Source organism: Tamandua tetradactyla, chromosome 8, assembly GCF_023851605.1.
Source record: "Tamandua tetradactyla isolate mTamTet1 chromosome 8, mTamTet1.pri, whole genome shotgun sequence".
Classification (NCBI taxonomy): Eukaryota; Metazoa; Chordata; class Mammalia; order Pilosa; family Myrmecophagidae; genus Tamandua; species Tamandua tetradactyla.
The window spans coordinates 78425688-78450436 of record NC_135334.1 but is presented as its reverse complement, the minus strand read 5'-3'; the positions used below and the strand labels follow the sequence as shown (position 1 = coordinate 78450436).

Here is a 24749-nt window from a genome sequence, read left to right as displayed (position 1 = left end):
TGCTAGCTATATCAGTAATATTAAATGCATGTAAATGTCTCAATTCAGTTATTTTGTTTTTTTGCCTTGCTTACTTTTTTCTTGTTGTTTTGTTACTTTTGCCTTGCTTTCTTCATATAAAGATATATATGTGTTGTGATGTACATACATATCATCTATTTTCCTGTGCTGTGGTGTGCGAGAGGCCCTCGAACTACTCTCTTCCTTCTTTACTTTTTTCCTTTGCTTATCCTTCCTGTTATCTCGACCTATAACCCCAGGGACTCAATTCTGAATTACTGTGATGGTTTGGGATTCCGATCCATTTCATGGATAACATATGTCTAATCTCTAAGATAGAAAGAAAATTGATTCAGATAAATTTTTTGTCTTTTTTCATTTTCCCACTTCAGAACATTTTGACCCTTACCTATGATTTTATCAACATTTTGTTCTTTTATATTATTATCACCTATATCACCTACAGGTGAAACACACACGCTAACATAATGGAAAATTATGCAGTAATTATATTTAAAAAATGAAGAAAAATATTCTGAAGAGCGAAAGAAGCCAGCCACAAGTGAGTTATACTGTATGATTATATTTATATGATATTTTAGGAAAATAAACTAACCTAGAGTGAGACAAAGATCAATAGTTGCTTGGGGGTTGGAGGGTGCAAGGAGATGGGTTGATTTAAAATGTCCTAAGGAAATTTTTTGAGATGATGAAAATGTTCTGTATCTTGATTTTCTTATCAAAAGAAAATGTTCTAGACGAGTGGCTCAACAAACTGTGGCATATACATATGATGGAATATTATGCAGCTGTAAGACAGAATAAAGTTATGAAGTATGTAACAATATGAATGGACGTTAAGGACATTATGCTGAGTGAGATTAGCCAGAAACGAAAGGACAAATACTGTATAGTCTCACTGATATGAACTGACATTAGTGACTAAACTTGGAGAATTTGGGTAATTGGAGCTGAAGGGATACAGACTGTGCAACAGGACTGAATGTAAAAGCTCAGAAATGGACAGCACAATACTACCTAACTGTAATATAAGCATGTTAAAACACTGAATGAAGTTGAATGTGAGAATGAGAGTGAAGAGAGCTGGGGGCACAAATGAAATTGGAAAGAAAGATAGATGATAAAGACTGAGATGGTATAATCTAGGAATGCCTGGAGTGTATAATGATAGTGACTAAGTGTACAAATTTAAAAAATGTTTTTGCATGAGGAAGAACAAAGGAATGTAATTACTACAGGGTGCTGAAAATAGATGGTAATTCATATTTTAAAATTTTAACTTATGTGTGAGACTAAAGCAAAAAATGTTCATTTGGTACAAAATTTTTATTTTGACTAGTGCATCTCCTAATATAACTTATGTAGACAGCTTAATTGAACACCATAAGTACATAGAAACTTGAGTAGGACATGAGATTTTATTGGTTTGTCCAGTGATGCCCCATAAATCCCAGAGTGATTTGAACAGTGAATAAAAAAGTATTTGCAAAGTCCTCTTCAGGGAATGGTGACAAAGGGGGAAAATTCAACTTCCTCAAGTTGAATTCTGGATATTCTCACAAGCAGTGTGGACAACCAAAGCTAGACATTTTGTCAAAAGTTTTTCATTTTACCGAGATTTTAAAACTTTTTGGGATAGAATTCAATTACAATATTCCTCAATACTCCAATGAGGATCTCAGGGCCCCATTGCTGAGGAACTTGTGCTCATCCTCACGGATGATGACTCTAGATGCTGCTGCTGGAACTTAGGCCATGGATGATCCTGGGGCCTGAAGGTTTAGGCCCTCAGATAGTCATGAGCCCATGTACTGTGTTCACCCACCTCATCAATCAATGGCCCAGCATTGTCCTAACATCCCAGACACACAAGGTAGTAAAATTGCCACTCAGAATTTCAGAGGTGCTGGGGAAGGGAGAGCCCTAGAATACCTACATGGTGAGCACATCCTCATTTGGTACGCACTGGATGTTTGAGTATAGGAAATATTCTCTGATCTTCTTCTAAGAAGAGGAATTATAAATGGAAACAACGTTTAGGTCCCATACTCTATTAGTTGAAGGCTTCAGCTCTGGAGCCAGGAAGACTTATGTTCTAGTTTGCCAGCTGCTGGAATGCAACACACGAGAGATGGACTGGCTTTTAATAAAAGGGGATTTATTTTCTTAGTTCTTCAGAGGAAAGGCAGCTAACTTTCCACTGAGGTTCTTTCTTACGTGGAAGGCACAGGATGGTCTCTGCTGGTCTTCTCTCCAGGCCCCTGGGCTCCAACAGCTTTCCCCGGGGTGACTTCTTTCTGCATCTCCAAAGGCCTGGGCTGAGCTGCGAGTGCTGAGATGAGGAATGCCGAGCTGCTTAGGCTGTGCTACATTGCGTTCTCTCACTTAAGCACCAGCCAATTAAGTCAAACATCACTCATTGCAGCAGACACGCCTCCTAGCCGACTGCAGATGTAATTAGCAACAGATGAGGTTCACATACTATTGGCTTATGTCCGCAGCAACAAAACTAGGTATGCTCACCTGGCCAAGTTGACAACTGAATCTAACTAACACAACCTATTAAAATGAGAGTGTCTTTTAGCATTCAGATACGGTCTTTGTCCTCTCTGAACTGAAGACTGGGCTTCCTGGTGAATGAAAAGACATGAGCATCCCTTGAAGTCAAGAATTCAGGATATTTCCAGTGAGTAAGACTCTAGCCATTTTCAGTGAAGGGGACTGAATGCAAGGGTCAAAGGGAAAATTTATAGGAATTGATTTTTCCCAGTTTCCCATGGATGATATAAGAAAAAGGATTGTGTATATACATAAAAAGGGAGACACTGCAAATGTCATACATGCAATGCCTTCCCTTAACCAAAAGTCTCCAGAGATGGGGAACTTGGGAATTCCTTTGACCAAGATGGAACCAGGATAGAAACTACCTGGAGAAGCTGCCCATTATTTTTACTTTTCCAGTTCAGAAACATTTGGGGCAGAGTAGATTAAAATGCCAAAAGCCACAGGGTTACCACAAAGCCCTATATGAACATCTACTGCAGAAATATTTCCCCTTCTGTCTCACAGGATGACAAGAACTGGCCAAAGAAAACTACATCCCTGAAAACTACCTTGCTTGAGTGAGGCTGACCAAAGTAACCACGTTTGAGAGATCCGTTAAGAATACCCTGACCATTTCTGTACTGCTCGGAATAATCACTTTTAAAGTTGGGTGAAAGAGACAATGATTTTCAATGAAACAGAACTACTACAGGAAAAGGAAAGAATTATCAAATAAACTTTCAATATTATCAGATTATGATGCTATTACAATGATAAGTCCAGGTGGCTATGAAGATAATAAGAACAAAGATGTTTTTACAATGCTGAAATATTTATTTTACAATTAGTTGATATTTTTAATGTCTCTTTAATCAAGTTACTCTTTTTTATTACAAAGTAAAGGTAGTCATTTTGAAAATAAACTAGTACGTACTTTGAATCAGTTATTTCAAGTCATAGAGAAAGGGACTCCAAAAAATTTTAATACACATTGTTATGGTTTAGTGTTAACATGCTAGGAAGTGGGAAGAACTTTTTAAAAACACTGTTGTTGCTTAATTTTCACAGTATTCCATCAGGTATGTTTCATTATACTATTTTACAAATGAGTTCCACAGGATTTAGTTTACTTTATAAGGCTACTCTGTGGCAATATCTGAATTAGAAGAAAATCTAACTGTGATACACACACACATACACACACACACACAGACCTGTTAATCAAAGAAGAACTCAAGAAATCTTGACAGTCTTTTCTGGTACCTGAAAAATGAGAAATCAGCAGAGCCTTCCATAGCTCCCCTGAACTCTAGAAGCTGTGGTGGGATTTCAGCAGGCTTCACCTGCAGAGGGCAGTCGCACCTCCATGGCTCTCAAAAGCATTACCTCCAATGTATCCCAGAGGCCTTGGCTTTCAAAGGTTGTAAGGAACCACCTGGAAGACGAGAGGAGGGGACCACAGACTCTAGCTGCCAGTTGGCCACTCACCCCAACTGGGAAACTGTAGAGAATGGATAGGTGTGCTTCCTCTGCGGCCCTGCCCCCTTCTCTTGCCTTTCTCCATCTTTTCCTCTGCTTTTGGAAGGTGGAGTTGGTTCTTCCAGGGGGCAGGGGAAACATCCTCTTTGCATGAGACCAACATGGATTCAATTAGCAAGTTTTTGAGCCCTTTTCAAATTCTATTGTACATAAAGCCTTTTAAATAAACCTTTTACGACAAAGGACCAGAAATACCATCCTTCATGACAAAGATTTTAGATGTTAAATAATTGAGTACGATAGTTCCAAATAAACACAGCATCATTCAATGACCTCGATAGATCGGGGAGATGGGCTTCTGCAGGTGAGTAGGCTCCTTCAGCCCTGGAAAGGGCTGGCTGTTCTTCTTCTGGCCTCAGCAGTGAGAGTTTCTCCTCACCTCTTAACACTTGCAGCATCGCACTCAAATCTGGAGCTCGGAATACACTCCTCTGCTCGTTTCGAAGACTTGTTGGCTTCTTCAGGGTCAAACCCTTACTCCTAGGGATGACAAAATTTGATTTGACCCCATACCTTTGATCTTGTGTCCCTTCAACACCTCTGACTTCCTCTCTTTATACCCCACTGATGCACTTGAATGATCTTCCCTTAGGATACTGAGAGGGGAGAAGCAAATCTTCTGACACTGGAGTCAGAAGATATGTGCTCATGTCCACCCTTCCATTTACTCTCTGAGTGGCCTGGGGGGTCTTAAGCTCTCCAAAGCAGTTTCTTTCTTCTAAAATGAAATAATTACCATCTCCCTCTCTAACTCTGAGAAACCATTTGAAATTATATGAAAAAATGGATTTACCAAAAAATTTTGGTTCCTTTAAAAAAATAAATAAATAAAAGGAACATTTAATGTGTCAAAATGTCCCTGCCATAGATATGGGTTCCCAGGAAGATAGTCAGAAAGCGAGGCTGCACAACCTGTATGCTGAGGCATTAAGATATATCAACTGTGAGAATACTATTTGGAGAAGCCAAAGAGTCTGAAAGTCTTCCCATCAGGAAGGACTAAGAATGACATTTAAGATTTCAGTTCCTCTGGCAAAAAGTTACACACACATGCTAAAGAAGTTATGAACATGAGACTAACAGAAGCCTGAATGTTATGTGATTTAAAGGGTTTGGTGCTGCCAGGCAGGTGGGCAATTTTAGACACAGATGCCACCTTTCTATACAAGATGGATCAATTGATGGCACTAGGGCCAAAATATTATTCCCTATGATTTAGATTTGTTTGTGGAAATGTAATTTGAATACGTTTATGGAAATGATTTGCATAAAAAGATCTGGTCTCTTGTATTCCTAGGGGAGAAATATATATTTAAAAAAAGTATGATGTCACACGGTTTTTATGCTGTTACATTTCATCCTTAAAAACCTCACTGCTCCAAGGATTGACCTCCCAAAACCCAAATTTGTTACCCTGAATCTGGTTCATTCTCAATAGTCACAGAACACTCACGATTGTGACCAGAAACTTGAATAAAAGGATATTCAAATTTTCCTGCCTTGAAAAGTTTTTCATTCTAGTTGAACCTGATAATTCTCAAGGATACAAACTTTTTTTTTTTTTTGCATGGTGCACTGGAAATCGAACCTGGCTCTTTGGCATGGCAGGCAAGAACTCTGCCTGCTGAGCTACCACGGGCTGCCCTCAAACCACTTTTTAAAATGCAAAAGGTCCACCCCTGGTTTCCCATGCATACCTTTCCATGACGTCATTCACATCCTAGGGAAAAGAGAGAAAGCATGAGTCAGGGAGGAATTGGCCCTCTCCCCAATTAAAAAATCCTCATTACAATCCAACTACGCCTCCCTGATTTGGTGGGACTAGAGAGATGATCACTCTGCCAAAACGTAAACACCAGACCCAGATCAGTAACAGCTAAAGACTCATCAGAGGTTGTTAGGTTCCCTAAAAGGTAGCAGCAGCTTTAATACTGGTGGAAGCATGTCAAGAAGTCCAGTGCGAACATGGGACGCATTTACAAGGAAGAGGTCTATATATTTTTTTTCCCAAATACATAGGATTCCCCTTGAACGGGTTTAAATTCACTCTTCTTTCATTTATACAAAAGTATGTAAAGTGATATACTATTATTTGTCAAATGTTACCCCAATCTTTGGGGAATCCAAGATAATCAATTAATACAGTCCTCAAGAAGTTTACATTATTTTTGCAGAGATACAACTAAACTAATAAAAACACTAATAAATAGTTAATAATAAACAAATAAACACTAATATAAGTGTTTCTCAAGCCTCTCTCTTCTCATTCTATACACTATAAGTTACTTCATCCACTCCCTTAAATTCAACACATATATTTGTTATAAATTAGTGAAGTGCAGAAATGAGAAACGTAGTTTGTCTACTACCTAACTTTCTATTCAACGGCTACACAGACTCTACCCTTATATCCCATTGTCCATGTTACCAGTACTCATTCAGACACTCTCCTAAAACCTACAACAGCTTGATCTAAATTCCAGTCTCGTCCAAGGCCATTTAGTCCAACTCCATAACTTCTTTTGGCTAATTGTTCTTCTTCATCATCACAGATGATATTTATTTGTCTAAAAAGATATGTAGCAATAGATTTACTCTCCTTTACCATAGTCTTGTTCTTCCATGTCACCAAAGACTAGGTCAACAACTGGGTCTATAGATACAAAAATTATTTTATTCTCTGTATTAGGGTACTGGGAGTGTATATGGCATAAAACAAATAACGATGAATTAAGTAGAAAAAAGGATTTAGAGTGGCAGTTATAACATTAGTCATGGCTAAATTTTGAAGCTACAACCTTCTTATCAGGCACTGCTCTATGTCCTTGCTTAAATTCTATTATTCCCTCTATGTTGACTTTATGTTTGGACAAAATATGAAGGAAACCTGAGTATCCTGATATAATTCCCAGCAGAAGAGAAACTCTCTAAGTTGTAATAAAATTCTGAGGCCTAATAGGCTTTGAGGAAAAATGGATTGGGTACGTATCTTAAAAGAATCACTGTGTTGTTTAGTGGAAACACATGAATTGCATATATTAACGGATTGATTGTAAATCCATCTGTCACACTACTGATTTTCTTACAACCAACTCCATGGACTGAGGTGAGGTATGAGTGGTGGGTTATCAATAAAAGGGAAATTCATGTATTGTTACTGAAAAAAGGAAATGGATATTGGGTTTGCACTAACTATGGTTTCAGGCAGAACACTTGAACTATTTAAGGAAGACAGAGCTCTCTTAGCAAAATTCGATTTGTTTTAAAAGAGTAATTTTGACTGAAATGAGAATCTTATAAGTCCTTTGCAAGGTTAAATGATACAGCCACAAGCCAAGCCTTTAGATATTCAAGCTTTATTAAAAATAAAGTATAAGTTCCAGTATAAAACCAGTGACTGCATAAGAACCACCTTGTTCCTACCTTTTATTTATAGCCTCCCAATTCCAAGTAATCATTTTCAAATTCCTCAGCATTATTTCTACTTCAAATGAGCAAATGCCAAGTAACATTGGCTTGAATAGACAAAAGTTGGGGATGTAGGTCATGGTAGAGCAAACACATAAAATATCCAGGATTCTATGTGGCTTCAGAAATAACTTGTCAGAAGAGAGCAAATGCCATGGCATAACATTTCTGAGCACCTCTTCTCCTTATATTGATGTTAGTCCCAGGTCATCCTGGAATTTCCAGGCTTAATTCAGGCTATTTTGAATGGCAGTGTCACTTTCATAAACACAAAAGAAAAGGAAGATTAAGATTGAGATTGAAAGATTTTATTAGCGAATATGGGAAAACTGATGGGGAGAAGATAATCAAGTGGAAGTACCTTTTGAGGAGTAATAAGAATGTCTGTGAGAATCAGAACAGATGGTATAAACATATGAGATCGCTGCCTGGAGATGGCAAGTACATGAGTGCTGACTAATGCTTACAAGGGAACTAGAGCAAAGGGCTACAAAAAAAGTCTTATGTCAGCTCCTAAAATTTGGTGCTATCAGAAACTGGCAATATCGTAAAAATAGAAAGCTATTTTGTTCTCATAAGAAAGAGCTCTAACATTATCACTCTTGCCCACATAACAAGAGAAATACTGAACAAACTAAAAAATCCCAGCTCTTCTTAGACTCATCGGAGTACTGATGTCATAAAGCAAACTGCCACCCAGAAAACTAGAGAGAAGGACAAATGACAGAGAAGCAGCACTTACCAGGAACAGAAACCACTGGAACCAGAACCATGGAAACCATCCACAGATGGCTGGAGGCCGAGTGTGAACTACCCTGAGACATAATCTCCTCAGGACCCAGTATTGTGGGAAGAGGGTGGGGGATCCATTTGTTGAGTTTTACCTTCAGTGGCCCTGCCACATTTTCACGGTGAGGGTCAGAGAACACAACCCATTCCCCCAAACCTAACCCTGCCCCCACACTTCCAGCAGAAGGAGAGAGTCACCATTTTGAAATACGCCCATTTAAAAATATGCCCAGATATTTCAGTTCTCCAAAATGCTCTCAAGGGAAATTCCTTCATCAAGGCCTTATCTAATCTAGGGAAAACACAATTATAAAACTCTGATCTTCTGTAACCTTAAAAAAAAACATTAAGAAATTTCTCAGAAGAAACTCCTCCTCACAGAAAAAATTCTCAGGAACACTAAAAAATCTGAAATGGAATCATAAAATTATAGAATGTTTTCCCTTCCCAATACTCCACCTCCACATGGACAGAGCACTTAAGATCCCAACAATAAGAAAATAAACAACAAAATTAAAAGCAGGTACAAAAAAACAAACAAAAAAAGCAGGCACAAGATCTGAACAGACATATCACTAAAGATATGCAGATGACAAATAAGAATATGAAAAGATGCTCAACAGCATATATAATTAGGGAAATGAGAATCAATAAAGTGAGACAGCAAGGGTGCACAAGTGGTTCAGTGGTAGAATACTTGCCTTTCACGCAGGAGACCTGGGTTCGATTCCCAGACCATGCATCCCCCCATACCCTCCCCCCAAAAATAGATGGCAGTACAGAGCTACTAGAATGAATAAAACCAGCAACACTGATAATACCAAACTGTCAAGAATATGGAGCAACAGGAACTCTCACTGACTGCTAATGAAATACAAAATAGTATGGCTACTTTAGAGGACAGTTTGGCAGTTTCTTATGAAAGTAAACACGGACGTAACAAATGTTCCAGAAATCCGACTCCTAGTTATTTACTGAAATAAATAAATAAAAACTTACGTCCATACAAAAACATGCACAAAAACGTTCACGATAGCTTTATTCATTATTGCCAAAAACTGAAAGTAAGCCACTTTTCCAATAGGTGAATGGGTAAACAATTTGTGTTCATACGATGGAATATTTTCAGTAATAAAAGATATCACTGTACTACCAAGCCACGAAAAGACATGGAAGAATCTTAACTGCTCACTGTTATACGTAAGAAATCAGTCTGAAAAGGCTACCTACTAAATGATTCCAACTATATCATTCTGGAAAAGGCAGAACTGTAGAGGATTTAAAAGATCAGTGACTGACAAAGTCATGAGTGGAGAAAAAGAGGTATTAAAAAATGTCTTAAAATTGTATATTTTAAACAGATGCAGCTTATTTATGCCAATCATACCTCAATAAAGGGATTGAGAAATGAAAATGGAAAAGCTTACAGTGGGCCTGGGCCTTGGAGTTCATAATTAGCTTTCCAGGTGACTGACAAGCAACAGATTGGAGAACTTCTGCCTTAATACAACCTGACACATACACACACAAAAGACAAAAGACAAGTGGGTAAAACAGAGCTTCAAAATACACAAAGCAAAACTGTAAAAACTAGACAGAGAAAAAAACAAACAATGATAGCTGGAGATTTTAATAACCCACTCTTAATAACTGTTAGAATAACTAGTACAAAATCTCTAAGGATATGGAAGACACGGACAACACTATTAACCAACTTGACCTAAGTAATATCTATATTCTCACTAATAAATTAAATTCTTTCCAAATGCACATGGAACACTTTCCTGGATACACAATATATTAGACCATACAACAAGCTTCAAAACATTTAAATCTATTGAAATAATTAAACATAAATCCACAGAAGAATTTAAGAATTCTCAAATTATTTTGGAATTAAAAAAAACATTTTCAAAAACTCAATGGATAACAACTGCACAGGATTAGGAAATATGTTGGTTTAAACAAAAATGAAACTCCAACAGTCAAAATGTCTGGAATACAGCCAAAGCAATGCAGTTATGCCATTAAACTTCTGTCTCAAAAAAAATCAAACTTCCATTTTAAGAAAGAAGAAAAAGAACAGCCAACCACATCCAAAGCAAAAATGAATAATAAACGTAACAACAGAAATAAAAGATACAGATTCAGATAAAATCAATGAAACCAAAAAGTTAGTTGTTAGAAAAGATTAAAAAAAATTTACAAATATTAACTAAACTGACCGAGAAAATAAAAGAAATATATCACCAAAATCAAGAATGAAAGAGGGATCAATGAAAGGGAGGGGAAAGGGGCATGGTATGCGCAATTTTTTTTTCTGTTTTCATTTTATTTCGTTTTCTGAATAGATGCAAATGTTCCAAGAAGTAATCATGATGATGAATATGCAACTATGTGATGATATTGTGAATTACTGATTATATATGTAGAACGGAATGATCAAAATAGGAATGTTTGCGTTTGTTAGGTGTTTTTTGGTATTTAAAAAAATAAAATTAAAAATTAAAAAAAAAAGAATGAAAGAGGGGATGTTATTCTGAGGGCGACAGGAATTAAACAGATGATAAGGTAATTGTGTGATGACCTTGACGCCAACAAATTAAGCAAAATGAGCAAATGCCTTAAAGACACACACAACCAAAAACTACCTCAAGAAGAAATAAAACTCTAAATAAACAATAAAGAACTTAAAATTGCTAAACTTTACTGAAAAAGAAAAGTCCAGATTAAGATGGATTCACTGGTAAATTCTAATAAATGTTTAAAGAATAAATATACCAATCCTTCATGATTTTTTTTTCCAGAAAAAAACAGGATGGGACAAATTCTACCTCATTCTATAAATAAAAGAAAAACAAAATAACACCTTTTGGAACCTAAAGTGCATGTGTTTGCTTGTGCCTAAGTCAAATTAAGAGATGAGTGACAAATGCTTAAGACCAGATCACACACAAGAGGGGCTTATAGCATATTACTGGATACAAAGGAGCTTCTCTCCATGATTTAATTTTTGCATTGCATTTTATAAGTTAAATAAAAAGATTTTTTCTTGCTATTCATGCATCCAATTATTCCTTTAATCTTTGAAATAGATACAAGGAAGAGAAATTGCAGGGCCAAAGGAACCTCAATGATATCATTGGAAAGAGCTCAGCAACACACAAAAGAACAAAACTAAATCTTCCTTTTTCCTACTCTCAGATACAAAGTCTCCTTCCCCAGTCTTACCTGCAGCATCTCCATCCTTGAGCCCTGTAACCGATGCTCCACATCTGAGATGAGCTTTCTCACAAACTGCCTCTGCTTAACCATCTCATTCTCAGCCTCTGTCAGGTTATTCAGAATTTTTCCTTCCTCCGTTGCCAGATTTTGCAGCTCCCTCTGCTCCTCACTGTCCAGGATTCCTCTCAACTGATTGAACTCTGACTGGATACGTTGTCTATCATCCTGTATCTGATTCTTCCGGGATGAAGAAGAGAGAGAGAGAGAGCCAGTCAATCAGGAAGGCTCAATTCTCAATGGTCTGGGAGCCAGGAAGGGAACTATTTAGTCTGGGGAGTTCCTACAGGAGAGGGACTTAAAAGCATGGGATTCTTTCCTGGGAGGTGCTGTTTTTCCTATTATTTTCTCTTCTTCACATTCCAAACCAATGGCCTCAAGTTTATCTCATTAAGATTCATCTTGACTCAAAATGGGATTCTTGGGTAGGCTTGGTTGGCAGGCAAGTATCCAGAGGATACTCCTATGTTCCAGCATTACCTTCCACCACCTCCCTCATTTATTCTCTGTTCAGTGATGAATCCTGTAGACAGAATTCTGGACCACCCCAGGATCTTCCCTGTAAGGTGCCACAGGGTCAAACAACGCAAGAGGAATAGAACACAGGATTCACCCACCTATGAAGTCCCTCTATATACTCAACTCCAAAATATAATTTGTGACATATATATTTTCCAGTCTCCAGCCCTTCTCAGGGACGGGATTTGAAACAGGAGTAATCAGATGACTTTTAGACATATCAACTATCAGGAAACAAAGAGGAAGAGGTCTCCTTCTGACTGGGACCAAAGGTGCTGCCCTGATGCCTCTCACAACTCCCCCAAGAAGAGTCTCCTCTTGCCTTCCAGAAAGCTTTCTCTTTCCTGACGTCTGCTTCCAACTTCTCAGATTCTTTCTGGTCCTTCCTCAGCTGCTCCAAAACCAAGTGGAGCTTCTCCTGTGAGAAAGGAATCACACCAGAGTCAAACAATGGCTTTCTTTGCACCAGGATAGAGGATAAATTAGGGCAGATTCAGGCAAATCTCAGACAATGAGAAATTACAGAAATCGTGAGGCAGGCAATTAGAATTTTTGAGTTGGAAGAAAATTTGAGGAAGTGAAAATATTCTTTAAGTCCCAAGCAGTAAAAGTCACTACTCTCTTGCCAGAATAGTAGCTTAATTCTATCTTAGCCTAGAAGAAGAAACTGCTCCTGCAGTAAGGAACATTCTTTCCTCTCAAACCACCAAGTTCTCCAGTTGCACTGTGCTCAGAGGAACAATCTTGAAATACTAAATCTCCACCCTTCTTGGACAAAGTACAAAATAATCTATGCATGGCCATGACTCTGTACTCTAGGCTTATCCTTTATTTAAGTGGATGAAATGCACAAAAGGGTCATTTAGGCCTTCGAAAATGAACAAAAGGTATAGAAAGAGAAAGCAGGCCTGTGTCATGGTGACAAAATCATTAAAGTAGGACACAAAGTAGAGATTTCCCATCAGGTTACACTTTCTGCCCTGTCTCCCTCCATCTTGGGTTCCCACCTGGTACTCCTGGGCAGCCTCCTCCACCAGGAGCGTGTGGTGACCACGGTGCTCCTGCAACCGCTCACAAAGCCAGCAAATGACCTTCCCATCCTCCTTGCAGAAGAGCTGGAGTTTTTCTCCATGGTGCACACAAAGACTTAACTTTGGCTGCTTCCCTGAGTCCAATCCCACCTCCCTGAGCCTCTCCACTATGTTGGCCAAATGCCGATTAGGCCGGAGGTTCTCAGGCTGATAGATAGTTCTGCACACAGGACAGCTGTTTTGCCCTTCTTCACTGATCTCTGATGTTGTGCTATTCCTCGGGATGCAGGATTGGCAGAAGCTGTGGCCACAGACTGGACTCATAGGTTCTTTCATGAGGTCCAGGCAGATGGGGCAGGTCACCTCCTCCTGTATGTCCACCAGGATTTCTGAAGCCATAATGGCTGCTCTGTTCTTGCTTACAAATTCCTGCATGATAAAAGGGGCAGGATAAGTAAGGTGGGAATCAAAAGATATTGACTGTGCAGAAATCAAGAATGTGCCAACATGAAAATACTGAAAGAAGAGAAAGGAGAGAAAAAGAAGGAAAGGAATTCAATGGCTGGGTAAAAAACGGCTTTCCATAATAACTTCAAACACCTTTTTCCCAGCTCAGGTCACATGACAAGTATCATCCTTATCAACAAGAGAGCTATTTTCCTTTATTCTTACTCTGATCCCTGAGATCTCCTCACTAGAAATTCAGAGGAAGTTCTCCGCACAGAACTAGGCTCACTCTTAAATGTGATGATTCAGCCAGTTTCACCTGAGTTACAATATGAAATGGTCTAAGTAGAAGGAAGCAAAGACAATCAGGGTGTCCTGTGTCCTCCTATCCCTTAGACCAGACTCAGCTCTTTGGACTACCTCTACTGTTCATTAGACTACAGTCCTCCAAGCACCTTCTAAACTCTCACCACAAAATATACATGCATGTGCTGAATACACAGTTCCTGATCAGTTCTTCCATAAGTTCCCATCAGAAGTAAAGCCTATTAAAGTTCACTCTCCTTGAAATGAATCCTGTGCATTGCCACCTCTGAAATCCTTCCCATCAAGGACAGACAGACAGTGAGAAAAACTGCATGTTCCTATTCAGGGGTGGTACAAAGGTAGAGGTGTACCTCAGAGCAGGATGAGACCTAGCTAGACACTGAGCCCCCTTATCTAATTAGATCCTGAATGTCTGTACAGAGGCTTCTTGTACCTCTACAGGTCAGATGAGTAAAATGAGTCTCCAGAAAACAGGCATGCAACTCCTCTCCATTCCCCTCAGAGCTCACTCTGCAGCCCCCCTCAAGAGGCAAAGGCTAAAACTGGTCCACATGAATAAATTCTAAGAGTCTAGTTTTCTGGTATCATGTACCAGAAAAGCCACTTTTAACACAGGGACACATTAATAAAGGTACCCCAAGTCTCCACCCTTTCACAGAAAATCCTGTGGATGTTCTGATTAGTTCCCTGCCACCTGCATCTGTAATGTGGACTCCAGGAATAGCCCCCACTGGTCTCGCTGATGTTATCATGGGTCTGCCGCAGTCTGTGCTCATCACGGTGCGCGCACCATCAGCCAGAGTGAGTCAAAACAGATGTCAGTCCCGCCACTCCTCTGCTCAGCCATGCCCTCCAAAGTGAAGCCTTTCTTTGCAATTGTCTGATTACGTCCACATGGTCCACTCCTCCCACGTCTCATCCATCTGACCCACCTCCGGCTCCTCCCCCTGCACTCTGCTCTCCAACCCACCCTGGCCTCCCAGAGGGTTTCTGACCACTCCAGACAAACCCCACCTAAGAGCACTTATATCCCTCTTTTCCTTAAACAGTCCACCTAATATCACCTTTTCACAATGACCAAACCTGAAATCTAGTTACGATTGCAAAACCCTTTGGAAATAGAGCCCTAATCCAAACCTTTTGCTTGGTCGTTTTAATTTTATCTCATTGCCCGAGCCACCTTTTTTACCAACTGTTGAATTTCTCTCTGTTCCTGCCCCAGAATGTAATCTCTTGGAGGCACTTAAAATTTATTTATTGTGTTTTGAAAGGATGTTAATTACAATTTGCTCACTCTGCCACATGCTTTTTTCTTACGAAATTAAATTTTGCAGAAACTTTTAAAAATAAATATGAATCCATTTCTTTCATTGTATTGACCCTGTTCTAGTCCCTGAGGAGACAGATGGGATCCAGCAGGTACGATCTGGTCCTCCTGTAAGGCACAGACTCAGGAGAAGGCAGTTGTATTCAAATCTAAAACGATGGAGAAAGGAAAGGACACATCAGAATAGAATGCGACAGCAGGATCAAGGTGCAAAGGGCCCACAGGCGAGATGAAGATGGGCTTTTTCTGAGGTATTACCAACTCTTTACCCTACGTCACGTCTGAGGAAGGGATAAAGAGAAACTGAGGTAATGTGCAGTGCAAATGTGTATCTAAATGAAGAGTGATGGAAAAAAAGCTCTAAGTAAAGGGGACACCCGAGGGCCGTACCAGCCTCCTGAGGTAAAACTGAGCCAAAGCACTCAGGGAAGAAAGAGCAAGTTCCCTGCGCCCCAACATTCTGGGGGAGACACGACCACAGGACAGTCTGCAACATAGGAAGCAGCCACTTCTTCCACCTTGCCGTTCCTGAGCAGTCTAAGCGACCTGAAGCTTGTGAAGAAGGCTGTGAGCGGCACAGAGGGTGTGGAGGGAAGGAAAGGATCAGCATCCGGAGCAACCCACCCTGGCGGAGCCCCTGGCACCCTCTTCCCTCCCACAGAGTCCGGTGAGGGCTCCCATTTCTGCCGGCCCTCAGCACCGCGTGGGCTTTCACAAACAGCCAACAGGGAAACCATCTCACCGGCTTCTCTGGAGAGGAAAGGGGGGCGGGGACTTTCCATCTCCGAAAAAAAGAGGACTCTGGCTCCCCCTGGCAAAGTCTGAAAATCAAACCTATTGAATAATAAGGAGAGAGGGTCACTCAGCTCGGAGAACTAGCGGTCAGTCCAGGAAAGAAGTCAGCACTTCACTTCTTCCAGACCCTCCTTCTTTCCGGGCGCCGCTCCCGAGACCGAGGCGGTCCTGGAGCCTGCAGTCACAGCAGCCGCCCGCATCCGGCTCTCTTTCCTTCAGCACAGCTTCGGGATCAAACTCCCACAGGCACAGACAGTTTTCTCATCCCGAATTCTCGCACCTCTGCCTCCCACAAACCTCCCAGACGGCAGGACAGGGCCAAGCGTGGTCAGGAATCACTCACCAAAACCTGGAGCGCGCCCGATCTGCGCAGAAGACTTCCCCGAGGTTTGCTGCAGAGAAACGGAAGCTGAGTTCTCAGTTGAAGGCAGGAAATCGAAAGTGAAAGTTGAGGACCAATGAGAGGCCGCCACTTCGGGCTGCTGGCAGACGTCCTGCCCTCGGGTGCGGCCCCGCGAGGCAGTGAGTGAGTTCTTATTCTTACCCCAACTAGTCTCAGGCCCCAGGTATATACCGGAGAGGGACAACCTCCGCTCAGGCTCAGGGTGCCATCTTCTCCTCAAAGCTCCAGCCTATCCTCCAGGACATGTTTGGTTAACATTTCCAAAGCTGGTCATTTCTAGTGAGGACAGAATATTTGAATTAAGAAAAAATTGAGTTAAAACGATATCTTCCCCACAACCTTACCTGAACACTCAGAATGTCAGTTCAATCCTCCAAGTATTAGTTGAGCTTACCCTATAGTCAGGCCCTGTGCAAGTCACTGGGGACAAATGAATGATCAATAAAGGCTTCATATCTGACCCCCTAAAATACAGAATCTGATGGAGGAAATCATCAGCTGTAAAGCTCTGTGTAATTTGGGCTGATATTTGGGCAGTATAAGCAGTTGTCAGTGTGAGTAGGAAAGTAAGTTTGATAAAGCTTCAGTATGTGAGTCTCTGGAGAAGATGTGTCCAAATATCTTAGGAGTCTCTTTGTGGATAAGCATGTTCTGCTTTTTATCCAAGCAGCCAAAACAGGAAGGCTTTCCTGGACTAATAGAGGGACAACTGTGTCAGTGTCCTGTACCCAGCAACTAACGAGGCAGGTAATAGCAGAGATGGTAAGATAGTACTATATATGTGTAATGCTCACACCTTTATAACTTTTTCTCCTTTATCCCCTTTTGGTAACTTTATACCATCACTCAAACAGTAGAACTGAAAGATTTTCATTTACTGCAAATGCTTTTGTGTCTTACTGTCCCTCTGCTCTTGTTCTGACAGCATGTGTCAGGTGGTCCAGGTACGAGATGATGGAGCATCCATTGCTGGGGTCTCTGGCCAATGCACCTCTACACATTAACCTGTGAGACATGAAAGGTGAATACAAATCAACTTCGGGGGATTCAAAGCATAGGTAATTGTGTATTGTCTCTCACTGAATAATAAGCTAATCTTCACTACAAACTTTTTTGACTCATAACTAAAAGGCAGAAACTGAACTCTATTTGCATAACTGAGTCATATGATCATTTTCACTTTCTTGAGAATAGGTGGAGTTTGTTCTACCATCTAATAGGTTGATACTATTTTTCTTTTTTTTTTTTTTTTTTTTTTTTTTTAAAGGAAAGACAGAGAGAAGGAAGGAAGGATAGAAGGAAGGAAGGAAGGAAGAAAGGGAAACATTTTTAAACATTTTCTTGTTTTTATTGTATTCTGTTTCTCCGTTTTTTTTTGTTACATGGGCTGGGGCCGGGAATCGAACCGAGGTCCTCCGGCATAGCAGGCAAGCACTTTGCCCGCTGAGCCACCGCGGCCCGCCCGATACTATTTTTCGAATTTTAATGATTCTGCTCATCTCAATTTTATACCGATTGTATTCATAGAGCAGCAGTTTTCCCTTTACCATCATTATTGATTGCACATTGCTATCATTGAGAATCCCTCATACCCATGCTAAATTCTCAAACTCTGTTTCGTAAAAGCAGACAAGGACCTTGACATTTTGTTCTTTTTATCTCAAATTGATTACATGATGTAGTATACAGGGAGTAATAGTTAAGTAAACAGATAAAGAGATATATAGCTATAGACATCATTTTAATTGCATTGAACATCCTGATGATAACCTGTTCTATTGGCGTTCTTGATGTGAACGCAAACTACTGTGGTACGTATTGAAATTCTGGAGAATTAATATTTATATAAACTGAAAGATTTTAATGAACAATATTTCTCATCTTACAGAGGTTTACTCTCAGAGATTTACCTCAGTGCTTTGTGTTTAATTCCTTTCTCCCGCAGCATTCTAACCATGGAATTCTCATTTTGCCCACGCTTTTTTCAGGAGGTGTTAAAATACCACGCATGGTCCAAAGAGGGAGATCTTTCATTAGATTCCACTCGAGTAAGACTTGTAGGTACTAGATGGGACCCGCAGGGCCCTAGGGAGGATCGATCGTTCCCTCGTCACTGAGAATAGGGTAAGCAGGAATATGGAATATGCAGCTAGAAGATAAATTGTGTGGTAGTATGAGAACAAGCGTGGTACCTTCCTGCTGGCCCAGGTTTTCTGGTCCCTGATAGACTCGTATTACTCCACTTGTTTCTCTGTTCCTCAAATCAAATGCCTCAGAGACGGCTCCCAGGACATCAGCCCAGTCCCTCCTGACCTCTGAAGGCTCCCACATTTTCCAGATCAATTGCTTTTAGTCTTTTTCCAGACAACTCCCAAGGCAGCACGAATTACAATTTGCAGCATGATTCAAGGCTTTTATAGTGAACGCTGTCCTATCTCAATCTACACTGAAATGTATGGTGTGTGCTGGACTCTGAGTTGAAGTAACATTTGGGGAGGAAGCACACAGAGAACTCATGTTTAGCAAAGAAGAACCTGTGAAATCAGTGGACAACTGTAGATTGTCCTGCAGGAAATTGAGTGAGGTAGCAGAGCTAGTCACAAGCTGGAACAATTGCTGGAAAAAAAAAATAAGGAAAAGGAAATTCTTGGCAGTTATAGAGAAGGGAACCTAAGAGAGTCAGCTCTAAACATCCATCCCCAACATGTGTCTTTCTCACATTCAAGCAATGCCTACATCTCAGGCAAACACCAGATCCAGATGTGCGCAGTGAAACCACTGGTTCTATGGAGCCAGGGTATGGTGTCATTTTAGAGATTCACAAGAGGAGTAAAAGAGTCAATGTGTACTGTAGGAGGGTTGGGAAAGGAAGTACTGAACTGAATAGAAGAGCTCTTTGGATGAGAGAACACATCTCCTTTGGCCACCAGCATCACTACCTCTAACTTACCCCGGTGCTTTCCACACCACATATTTTCATTCTAGTACATTCTTTCTCCTGCAAATGACAAGAAGATATATTCCATAATATCATCATTTCCTTTCTGAATTATGTGGGAATGTAAAGTGCTGAAACCATTTTCAAAGCAAAAAAGAAAAAAAAAACAACAAAAATGCGCTAAAGTAGAGAATCTTTAGGCGATGTCTACTTGCCTTCTCTCCTAGCTTCTGAGTTGGGGAAGTTCCCCTGGGGTGTGTCCCTTCTGCATCTCCAAACTTCTAGATCTATACAGCTCTGAGGTCTGAGCTGAGCTGTACTGAGCTCCTTCTCACTCTTCTGCCTTTTCCTTTAAAGCCTCCAGCTAGTTAGGTTAAACATCACTCACTGCAGTAGATAGTCCCCTTCACGGACTGCAGATGTAATCAGCCATAGAAGGGTTTCACATGCTAATGATTTAAGTCCACAACAACAGAACAAGTTGGCACCATTACCTGGCCAAATTTACCTAATTACTACAGGTAGTGATTGGGAATCCCATACTTTATGCATCATTGTTCTGTAAAAACACAACTTCACTAATAATTTTTTTTTAAAGCAGTAGTTCAGAGATGACTGAAGATAGACTAAATAAATGTAAAGGTAGAGCAATAAAAACTATACAATCTGAAAATAATGACCAGAGCCTTGATGATATGCATGAATAACGTGTGTAAATCACAGAATAATCACTAAAAATATCAATATCTAAATGTAAAATAAGAGAAGAAAAAATTAAAATCTAATAAAATAAAAAAAATAAAAGGGGAAAATCCATATGTTCATTTCAATACATGCAGAATAAACATTTTACAAAATTAGTAATAACAGTCTGATAAAGGGAAACAGGAGAAACCTATTGCTGACTTCACACTTAATGGTCAAAGAGAAATGCTTTGCATCTATGACTGGGAACATGTCAAGAAACATGTCAACAGCCATTAGTAATAGTCATCAATGAAATCTAGGTTCTCAACTGAAAAAAACAAATAAAAGACATATATTAGAATATTTAAAGCAGTCTTGAATTCATCTGTAAGAAAGCAAAGAAGCCAAATAAAAAAGGAGCAAAATTTAGAAAATTAATTTTACTCTTTTCTTTACAATATTGTCCAAAAACAAAAAAATTTCAATGCAGGCATGCACACACAAAAACACACAAAGCATAGATGAATATGTGTAAAACTGGAGAAACCTAAATAATATTAGTGGATTATATCAACATCGATATCTTGGTTATGATATCATACTATAATTTTGCCAAACATTACTATTGGGGGAAACTGGCCCAAGTATTGTTTCTTAGCACTGCCTATGATAACTATAGTTATCCCAAGTAAAAACAAGGTAAAAAGATGTCAATTTTGGAAACTCTCTCTTGTGTACAACTGTTCCTTTAGTTTTCTACCCTCCTCTGAGCTGTACCCCTAGCATTCATCATCCAGGCAAATGAATGACTGAGTTTGGTGCTTTCTGGTATCTGTGGGTAATTTGAGGGAGTGGGCTAGTGTTCAAAAGAGGTGACTGATTAGAACAGAGGCTGCAGACCTGGTTAGATTGCCATCCTCAAGGCAAAAGAGAGAGGTTGGAATTTATCTAGATGGCCACAAAAAACACAATATTTTGCAAGTCAAATTATCACATTTCTGAGATATCTGTGGTTTTACCCTCACCAAGTCTCCTCACTTACAGCCTGCTCCTGAAGCAGGGCAGGCAAGTCAGTCTTCTTTTCTAGCCATGATTACAAACTGACCAAGAAACCTGGGCCTTCAAAAGCTCATTTAATCTATGAATTTTGGAGACCTATAGTTTCGTAATCTTGCATATCCTTTTGTTGTCATGGTGCTATGGCACTTTTCTCATTTTTGCAGGAAGTGAAATAATTTTATTTTTCAAAAGATGATTAATTTTTCAGAAATTTAAAAACTTATCCTAGAATTGTGTATCAATTGTTTTTTTCTTAGTATTCTGTAATGAACCACTCATTAATCATTCAGTTTTTTCTGGGCTGTCTTTTATCTGGTGAAAATTTGTGTAAAGTAATCACATTTTACTTCTAACAGTTTATTTTAGTATATGTTATTGCCTAATATTTTCTTTCAAAGACAAAATTTCTCCTGTAGGAGAAGTGAAAGCACTACATATGACCGGAAAAGGCTGAGATACCTCCTCAACCCTGAAGTTGTTGCCCCAGCTGTGGAGAAGACCACATACTACTGCAGTTGTCTCCACCTATGATACCAGCTAGTGGTACTTTGAAACTGAATAGGCTCAGTGGGGAAAAGAAAGGACTCAAGTCAGGGGGGGATCTGCTAATAGAGACTAACATATCCAACACAGCCTTCGGATTTTCAGACTACAAGTCCCTAGATGCAGCTCCCGCCCCATAAGTCACTAAAGGGGCCTCAGAAAATGCAAATCAACATCAGCGACTTGATGAAGAGTAAGACCTGAAGTCTCTGAGAATAACTGAGGACAAATTTGTCATTGTAAAGCATCATCCCCTTTATTTTAGCTTTCTTACAAAATATTAAGCATTGATCCATCACACGTGAACTACATTCGGTATCAGCTTACTAAAATTATGTGATTTTGTTCAAGATGACTATTTAGAGTAATACTATCACTGAAAGAAAGGAAATTGACGTTATTTGTGTACAATTAGTGTATTTATCCCCATATCTTGAAGATAATTCAGCTTTGTTATTGTCTCCAATATTTTCAAGAGCTGAGAACATTTAGGCTCTAGGAATAGACCTGTAGGGCCTCAGTGGCAAATCAAACCTGAAGAGAAAAAAATGTACCACTTCCCACCCAGATAAGACTACATGAGAGTCACCTCTATTAGAGGATGCATAGCACTAAAGAAGACACAGTGCACTGAAGAGTGTCTGTGTATTCTGAGCTAAAAAACCAACCTGAAATGGACAGTAAAGAGAGAATAGGAACCAGGATCAATAAATTGCCTATTATCATCCTTGTAGCAAATGGAAGATCATTGGGATTCCATCCCAGTGAGCGCAGACCATGTGTTTGTATTCCAGTGAGTATTCTAGGTCCCCAGAGTTGAAAAACTTCTGGTCACTGTATAGTGATATATCTAGATGCCATTTTCCATCACATAGGTTCCTCTGAGAAGGGAGAGGTAGGGACCTTTGTTCACCTCTCAAAATGATAGGATCCTGCCTCCCCCTGCCCAGGTGGAAAATCTGAAACATGCAATAAGGAGATGGGTTTACACTCAGACTAGGTGGTGGTCCATACAAAAAACAAGCAAAGCCCTTTTGAAATTCTCCATTTTTACAAGGCCACCCTTCCCCACATTGAAAGCTGGCTCTTTCTTTCCCTAAAAAGAAAGACAGAAATTGAGCAATGAGAGAAATGAATAATTTAAAAAGGTAATATCACTGCTTTGGAGTCGAAAGATTATATAATTAGGATACCAGAAGAAGTGAGGTGCAAAGATAGAATGTGATATTTTGGGATTAAAATGCCTGAAATTGAGATGATAGAAAATTTACCTTTACTTGTGTAAATGAAACTTCTAGGTAATTTTAAGGAATTAATGAGATAGGAATTAATGAGTAGATGAGATAAGGATAAGAGTTTAGGAGGAAGTGTCAGAGTACAGAGTACAGAATACAGCTATTCCCTTTCTGTCAGAACTATTCCTGTCTATTGTTGCATAACAAACAAGCTACACCAAAACTTACTGATCAAAGGAACAAATATTTTATTATGTACTATAACTGTAGATTTACTGGGGTCAGCTAGGTAATTCTCACTTAGTTTCTCTCTCTCGTGTGGCTGCAATCAGATATTTGGATGAAGCTATGGACATCTCTAAGCTTGTACCAGAGTTGGTGCAGCTGATGCTAGTTAACTAGAAGCCCATCTGGGGCTGTCAACATTACTTAACCAAACCTTGTGAAACTCTCCATCTGTGGTGACTGTATTCTAAAGAGTGTCCCAGAATTAAATGTTCCAAGACATGGATGGAGAAGCTGTATCACTTCTTGTAACCAAGTTTCAGATGTCCTCAATTGTCACAAGTACTGCATCCTATTTTCCAAACAAGTCTCAAAGGCCATCCCAGACACAAGGAAGAGTATTTAGACTGTAGTTCCTGGTGAATTGTCATATTGCAGAAGGGTATATAGGTTACGAGAAACTGTTTGAGCAATGGCTGGAAAACAAAATCCTCAACAGTCCACCATCTGGCCCAATAATGCGTATTTCTTCAAACATTCAAAACATATTCACCCTGTTCCATGACACCTCACAAAGTTCAATTTCCATTCTGTGATCAGTTCAAAGTCCAGGATCTTATCTTCTCAATCACATCAGAGTGTGAATGAATGTCCTTTGGTGCAGTTCCTTATATACAGCTCTTGGAGTGCATCTCCTTTCAATTCAAATACCCATGAAATGAACAAGTACACCATCTGATTCCTGCATCCGACACCTGTAATATACCTGTGCAATGGCAATACAGAGATAAGATAACTGCAAGTAGTGGGAGTGAGAGAGGCACATAGAAGTCACTGGACTGCACATGGGTTCATGGAGACTGTACTCCCTGGAAATTAGGTAGAAGAGAACACTGTTGCCTGAAAAGACCAGAAGGTATAGTGAAGAAGGGAATCCTGATCCAGATGCAGAACTTCTCCAGTCTTCAAATTCTCAGAAAGGTGAATGGGACTGGATTGAGGATGCTCAAGTTGAAGGTGACCATCACTATCTCAGATTGAATGTCTTATAAACTCAAATTACGAACTTCATGGCTGATCATCACAATTCTCTGCAGACATCTGCCTCTGAGTCTTATCCGATATCATCCTCTCAATTTCACATTTATAATCTTAAAAATACTCCTCTCTCCTCAGCTTTCAAACTTCATGTCCATCATCATCACTCAGAACTTCCCATAGGTGCATATAACTCAGCATGTTCCAAACTAAATTATTTCTCTTTCTATGCCCCCAATCTGTTTTTCTACAAACTTTCTAATTCAGCAAAAGAACAGAATATACATTTGGTCTTTTCATGCATCTTAATCATTTCTCTTCCACACACAAGCATCTCTCATTTTCTAAAAATTAGCATATTGCAGTTATTCACTCCCTAAATATCACTGCATCACATCCATTTATTACTACCCTTACAGTGACTGAACTACCCTAGTAGTTCATCATCTCTCACTAAGACCTCTGCAGAGGTCTCCTCACTCAAGTGCATCCATTTTGCTTAAGGAACTTTAGAGTTGTTTAGCATTGTAAT

At 39.7% G+C, this 24749-nt stretch overlaps 1 protein-coding gene across 1 annotated transcript in view; it reads right to left on the bottom strand.

Annotated features, from left to right (window-relative positions):
- Positions 1 to 3376: 3376 nt before the first annotated feature.
- The window catches only part of LOC143645194 (uncharacterized), a 77257-nt gene continuing 55884 nt past the window's right edge, over positions 3377 to 24749 (bottom strand). Inside the window, 6 exon segments of the mRNA XM_077114763.1 lie at positions 3377 to 4584; positions 5802 to 5824; positions 11593 to 11823; positions 12485 to 12580; positions 13170 to 13622; positions 16433 to 16701. Coding sequence (XP_076970878.1) covers positions 4320 to 4584; positions 5802 to 5824; positions 11593 to 11823; positions 12485 to 12580; positions 13170 to 13622; positions 16433 to 16701 — 1337 coding nt within the window. The 3' untranslated portion in view covers positions 3377 to 4319.